Raw genomic sequence first — 6,943 nt, forward strand, 5'->3', positions numbered from 1 at the left:
TATAGTCACCTAAATTTGTTTTTAAATTTATTAATCTTTAAATTATTTATGTTTTCTTAATTTGAACATTAAATTATATATATATAAAAACTGCCTGACTGGTACATCCTAATAAAACTACAGCTTATATTAAATCATATAATTTTAATTAATTTATTTATTTTTATTTTTTAATGTCTTTATTTATTTTAGAGAGAGAGGAAGGGAGAGGGAGAGAGAAATAGAAACATTGATGAGAGAGAAACATAGATTGGCTGCCTCTTGCACCTCCCAATTGGGGATCAAACCCCAAACCTGAAACCGGATCATGTGCCCTGACTGGGAATCGAACCAGTGACCTCTTGGTGCACGGGATCATGCTCAATCCACTGAGCAACACCAGCCGGGCAAGTCATATAATTTTAATGATACATTCATTATCTCAGTCATGTTTGATTAGGGGTCATTCTTAGCTTAGGCTCAAAACTTTGTAATTACAGAAGGAAAATTTTTTTAATGTAAAATAAGATCCCAATGTCTGGGAGCACCAAATATTTCTGAGCAAACAAATATATTTGATAAGAATGAAACATGGGTTTGCTTCTACGCTGAACATTCGGGAACAGCATTTAAACATATCATGAAGGTTGTGTTTAATAAGGATGGAAGTTGAGCAAAGCATTGAAGCAAATCTTCTGGCTTGACCAGCATGTTTATCATTTAGTAGTTTAATAGAATATGTTGTTACATATAATTTAACATTAATAGGTAAAGTTTTGGCAATATATATTTACATTCTTATCTCTGGTTCTTACTGGCTTGGTTTCTAATTTTAGGGTGGAGATGGCCATTGTTCGGAGAAGAATTTGAAGAGGAGCAGATTTTTGGGGGGTAGCGTCTTTTAAATCTTAAAATACAAATTGGCAAGCCTTCCCTTTTTATTTTATATACAGTAGAAATGTAACGAGCTGTAAGTAGGCCATTCATCTGCATTAGCATCATTCCACTTCATTTTGTTAGCAAACCATTCACTGTTTTCATCTTTCTTCTAAGAATTCTGTTGATGTGATGCTCTGATTTGGAATTAAAGTCATCTGTCTTCCTGCCTCTTTACTTGCCATGATTACTGAGTAGGTAACACATCCTGTCGTAGGACACACTGTACTTAGACTGATCTCTGCCCTCTGCTAGTCACATAACTTTAAATGTCAATTATTCCCTAGGATGCTCAGGCTTTCTGAATTGAGTTCTTCATGAAATGTCTGACCCATTGTTCTAAAAGCTGTCCATTAACATTAAATGATTAAACATATGTTCTGTTAGTCAGCTGTGAAAGTATTTATAATATTTTTAAAATATCGAAATTATATGATATTCAAGTGTTAAATTCTTTTATCCTTATAAACAACTACCTGCACTCTTTCAGTTTTCTAGTTCCATCAGATAGTGCTTTTTATGTGCTATAAGCCTTTTTTATCTAATAAAACCCAATTATATACAACCCAAAAGAAGAATAGTGCCAAAATTCTCAATTGTCCTAGTCTTAAAAACCAAACAAAAAACCAATAAAATGGGATTATCTGGTGTTTTACCAGAACACTACCTGATTTTTTATTTATTAAAAGTAGACATGAAAAACGAAGGAAAGCATAATTTGTATTATAATATTATAATCTCTTATTTATTAATTACATTTTTATTTATTTTAGAGAGAGAAACATTAATTTGTTGTTCTACTTTATTTTTAATTATTTTTTATTTTTTTGTTAATCCTCAACTGAGATTATTTTTTTAAAATATATTTTATTGATTTTTTACAGAGAGGAAGGGAGAGGGATAGAGAGTTAGAAACATTGATGAGAGAGAAGCATCGATCAGCTGCCTCCTGCACACCCCCTACTGGGGTTGTGCCTGCAATCAAGGTACATGCCCTTGACCAGAATCAAACCTGGGACTCTTCCGTCCCCAGGCCGACGCTCTATCCAGTGAGTCAAACCGGCTAGGGCAACTGAGATTATTTTTCCATTGATTTTTAGAGAGTGGGAGGGAAGTGGAGAGACAGAGAAACATCAAGTATTTGGGCTCAGTTCTTAGACCTATTCTGTGTTCTGTCTACACTCCCTTGGTGAGCTTATCCAGATACATGGTCTTAAATACCTTTTATAATTTTTTATTTTTATTTATTTTTAGAGAGAGAGGAAAGGAGAGGAAGGTAGAAACATTAATGAGAGAGAAACATCATCGATTGGCTGCTTCCTGCATACCCCTTACTGGGGATTGAGCCCAAAACCCAGGCATGTGCCTTGACCAGGAATCAAACCAGTGACCTCTTGGTTCATGGGTCAATGCTCAACCACTGAGCCACACAAGCTGGGCTTAAATACCATTTATAAACTGACTAGAGGCCCCGTGCACAAAATTCGTGCATGGGTGGGGTCCCTAGGCCTGGCCGGCGATTAGGGCTGGCCAGGGCCTTCCTGCTGGCTGTGGGCTGCCAGCTGCCGACCAGAGCCTGCTGGACGGGGGGAGGGACTGCGGGAGGTTGGCTGGCAATGGGAGGTTGGCTGTGGGAGCGCACTGACCACCAGGGGTTAATTCCTGCATTGAGCGTCTTCCCCCTGGTGGTCAGTGTACATCATAGCGACTGGTCGTTCTGGTCGTTCCGGCATTCTGGTTGCTTAGGCTTTTATATATATAGATGACTTTCAATTCTCTGACTCTAGACTTGACTCCTACACTCCAGACTCAGATTTCCAATTGCCCATTTGCCAGCTCCACTAAAATACATAAATATCTCAGACTTAACATGTCCAAGATTAAGGTCCTGATCTCTTACTTCCGCTTGTGTTTTTCCTATCTTAGTTAAGGGAACGCCATTCTTCCAATTGCTCGGGAGAAAAACCTTGTAATTCATGACTTCCCTCTTTCTCTGATGCTCCATATCCTTTCAACTCTACCCTAAAAGTATTTCCAGGATTTGACTACTTTTTACCCTCCTGCTATTCACAACATTTCTTGTTTATATTTTGTAGTAGTATCTTAACTGATCTCCTTGATTATACCCTTGTTTAACCTTCAGTCTCTTACCAACTCATTGCCTGGGTGATTTGTTTGAATATATTCTTATTGATTTTTAGAGTGAGAAGAAGAGAGAGAAACATTGATGTGAGAAGGAAACATTAACTGCCTCCCCCACACACCCCCACTGGGGATTGAACCCACAACCCAACATTGTGCCCTGACCAGGAATCAAACTGTCCACACTGGCCAGGGCCGGGTGTCCTTAATACAGTTTAAATCAGACTGTCACTGCTGTGCTCAAAACCCCCAATGCTTCTCATTTCACTCAGAGTAGAAGCCACAGACATTACAGTAACCTACGGGGCCCTACACAGTATGCCTCTGGCCCCTCTTTAACCTGATTTGCTGCTCTCTTCCTATTGCTCATTCTGTTCCAGGCCCACTGACCTCTTTGCTGTTCCTAGCTATGTTCCTGCCTTAGAACCTTAATTTTTGCTATTTCCTCTGCTTAGAAATTTTTCTCAGGTGACTGCGTGATTGCTTCTCTCCTTCACCTTCTTCCCATTGTTCATGACAACCTCTTTACTGGTTTTTACTCATATATGAAGACTTCTCTACCACGTTTCCTTAAAGTTACAGCTTTCCCCATTCATAATCCCCTTTTAATTTTTCTTTTTTTTTGTTGTTTTTTTATAATTATTAAATCTTTATTGTTCAGATTATTACAGTTGTTCCTCTTTTTCCCCCCATAGCTCCCCTCCACCCAGTTCCCACCCCTCCCTCTGCTCTTACCCCCTCCCCACTGTCCTCATCCATAGGTGTACGATTTTTGTCCAGTCTCTTCCCGCACCCCCTACAACCTCCCCCCCCCGAGAATAATCAGTCCACTCCCTTTCTATGTCCCTGATTCTATTATATTCACCAGTTTATTCACTTGATTTTTAGATTCACTTGTTGATAGATGTGTATTTGTTGTTCATAATTTGTATCTTTACCGTTTTCTTCTTCCTCTTCTTAAAGGATACCTTTCAGCATTTCATATAATACTGGTTTGGTGGTGATGAACTCCTTTAGCTTTTTCTTATCTGTGAAGCTCTTTATCTGACCTTCAATTCTGAATGATAGCTTTGCTGGATAAAGTAATCTTGGTTGCAGGTTCTTGGTATTCATCACTTTGAATATTTCTTGCCACTCCCTTCTGGCCTGCATAGTTTCTGTTGAGAAATCAGCTGACAGTCGTATGGGTACTCCCTTGTAGGTAACTGAGTGTTTTTCTCTTGCTGCTTTTAAGATTCTCTCTTTGTCTTTTGCTCTTGGCATTTTAATTATGATGTGTCTTGGTGTGGTCCTCTTTGGATTCCTTTTGTTTGGGGTTCTCTGCGCTTCCTGGACTTGTAAGTCTATTTCTTTCACCAGGTAGGGGAAGTTTTCTGTCATTATTTCTTCAAATAGGTTTTCAATATCTTGCTCTCTCTCTTCTTCTGGCACCCCCATAATTCGGATGTCGGTACACTTGAAGTTGTCCCAGAGGCTCCTTATACTATCTTCATATTTTTGGATTCTTTTTTCTTTTTGTTTTTCTGGTTGGGTGTTTTTTGCTTCTTTGTATTTCAAATCTTTGACTTGATTCTTGCGATCCTCTAGTCTGCTGTTGGAACTCTGTATAATATTCTTTATTTCAGTTAGTGTATGCTTAATTTTTAGTTGGTCCTTTTTCATATCCTCAAAGGTCTCACTAGAATTCTTGAGGGTCTCACTAAGTTTATCAGCAGTTTCTAGAAAATTCTTGAAAAACCTTATAAGTGTGGTTTTGAACTCTATATATCCAGTAGTTTGCTTTCCTCCATTTCTGTCATTTATGACCTGTTTCTTTGTCTCCACATTTTTTATGCTTCCCTTTGTTTTTTTGTTTTGTTTTTTTTTAATATATTTTATTGATTTTTTACAGAGAGGAAGGAAGAGAGATAGAGAGTTAGAAACATCGATGAGAGAGAAACATCGATCAGCTGCCTCCTGCACATCTCCTACTGGGGATGTGCCCGCAACCCAGGTACATGCCCTTGACCGGAAGCGAACCTGGGACTTTTCAGTCTGCAGGCTGATGCTCTATCCACTGAGCCAAACCGGTTTCGGCTTCCCTTTGTTGATAGAGTAGCTTTCCGTGCTAGGTGTCCTATAGGGCCCAGTGGCTCAGCCTCCCCAATTACCTGGGGTGGACACACTTGGTGCACCCCTTTGTGAGTTTTGTGCACAGTCTTGTTGTAGTTAAGCCTTGATTGTTGTAGTATCACTGGGAGGAATTGACCTCCAGACCAATTGGCTGTGAGAATCAGCTGTGTCTACAGTGGGAGAACTTCTGTGCTGGAGACACCCTTAGGGGCGAGACTTGCTTCAGTGGGGCTTTGGTGCTCACTGAGTCTGCCCCCTGAGTGTGTCCCTTATGGATCTGAGGAGTTGTAATCTGGATGGTCCCACTCTGACCACTGGGTACACTGGCTCTTGGATCTCTAAGGAGGTGCTAATTTAGCCTCTGCCTGAGGCTACCCAGCAGGAGCTATGGAGAGATCTGCAGGTTCCTCTTCCTTGTTTGGGTTTTGGAGGTGCCCAGATGAGGCCCAGCTGTGAAGCAATGCAAGCTGCTGTGGGGCCTTGGGCCTTCTTTTGGAAGTTCTGGGTCTCTCTGACCCAGCTGCAGTTTCTTAGGTAATTTTCAGATTGCAAAGGGCCCAGCCTTTCATATGCAAAAGCCTGGGTGGGGTGGGGTCTCAGGGAATCAACAGGGTGGAGCAAACAGCTACGGCTGATCCTCAGTCCTACCCTAAGGGGCCCCATGTCTCAGTGTCCCGGTAATCACTGCAAGCACCTCTGAGAGAAAGCCGCCCTCAAGTTGCAACCGATGCCAGACAGTCCAGTTTCTCCCTGTATGAGTCTGGGTCCCCATAGACTCGCCCAGAACTGGAGTTCAGAGCAGTTGGGAGCTTGAGACTCCCTCCCGATTGAAAAAGACAACCGCGTCCTCAGCCCTTTCCACGTGCGCCTCCGTACCACTGTACTTTACTTCCGCACCTCCTCTGAGTCTCAGTGTGCTTTTCTCTTTCCTTCTAGTTGTAGAATTTCCACTCAGCCAGCCTTCCTGTAGTTCTGGATGATGTCCGTTTTGTCTTTTAGTTGTATTTTTTTTTTTTTTATAATATGGAACGCTTCACGAATTTGCATGTCATCTTGCGCAGGGGCCATGCTAATCTTCTCTGTATCGTTCCAATTTTAGTATATGTGCTGCCGAAGCGAGCACTAGTTGTATTTTTGAAGTAGTTGTGTGAGGCAGCAATTTCTGGTGTTTACCTATGCCGCCATCTTGGTTTTTCCCCCTTTTAATTTTTCATGTAACACTTTCCTATCTAGCAAGGTATGTATTTTACTTATTTTCTTTATTAATGGTTTCCCTCCACTAAAATAGGAACCACCTGAAGGTGGGGATTTAGAATTTTGTTTGCTGCTGTATTCCCCATGCCTAGAACAGTGCCTAGCACAGTGGTTCTCAACCTTCCTAATGCCGCGACCCTTTAATACAGTTCCTCATGTTGTGGTGACCCCCAACCATAAAGTTATTTTCATTGCTACTTCATAACTGTAATTTTCCTACTGTTATGAATCGTAATGTAAATATCTGATATGCAGGATGTATTTTCAGGGGTCACAACCCACATGTATTGGCACTCAGTAACTTTTGTTTTGTTTATGAATGAATGAATTTACTAAGCACCTTATATAGTAATCACTTGAAAAATATGGGATAATTTTATTGGTAGAATATGCTCTCTATAGCAGGCTATTATTCATTGTTCAAGGACTAAGTAGAAGTGATCTGGCATGGAGTTTAAAGGTGAAGGAGATCAGCTGAGTTTACAATTTGCTAGTATTTTAATGAAGGAATTGAAACTTA

The 6,943-nt window shown here is 40.5% G+C and overlaps 1 protein-coding gene and 1 non-coding gene across 3 annotated transcripts in view; one reads left to right on the plus strand and one right to left on the minus strand.

Annotated features, from left to right (window-relative positions):
- CDKL3 (cyclin dependent kinase like 3) overlaps nt 1-966 on the plus strand; it is a 35,603-nt gene extending 34,637 nt beyond the window's left edge. Inside the window, exon 12 of one of the 2 annotated variants that reach the window (XM_023751999.1) lies at nt 816-966. In XM_023751999.1, the coding sequence (XP_023607767.1) occupies nt 816-884 (69 nt within the window). In that variant the 3' untranslated portion in view covers nt 885-966. The remainder of the gene's footprint in view (nt 1-815) is intronic. The other variant, XM_023751998.1, reaches the window with a different exon arrangement.
- A 5,220-nt stretch (nt 967-6,186) lies between these two features.
- LOC111825509 lies at nt 6,187-6,292 on the minus strand. Its single transcript, XR_002828691.1, has one exon. It is a non-coding gene; the product is annotated as a U6 spliceosomal RNA (small nuclear RNA).
- Nucleotides 6,293-6,943: the final 651 nt, after the last annotated feature.

The sequence above is a fragment of the Myotis lucifugus genome, unplaced genomic scaffold (assembly GCF_000147115.1).
Source record: "Myotis lucifugus unplaced genomic scaffold, Myoluc2.0 scaffold_28, whole genome shotgun sequence".
NCBI classification, from domain to species: Eukaryota; Metazoa; Chordata; class Mammalia; order Chiroptera; family Vespertilionidae; genus Myotis; species Myotis lucifugus.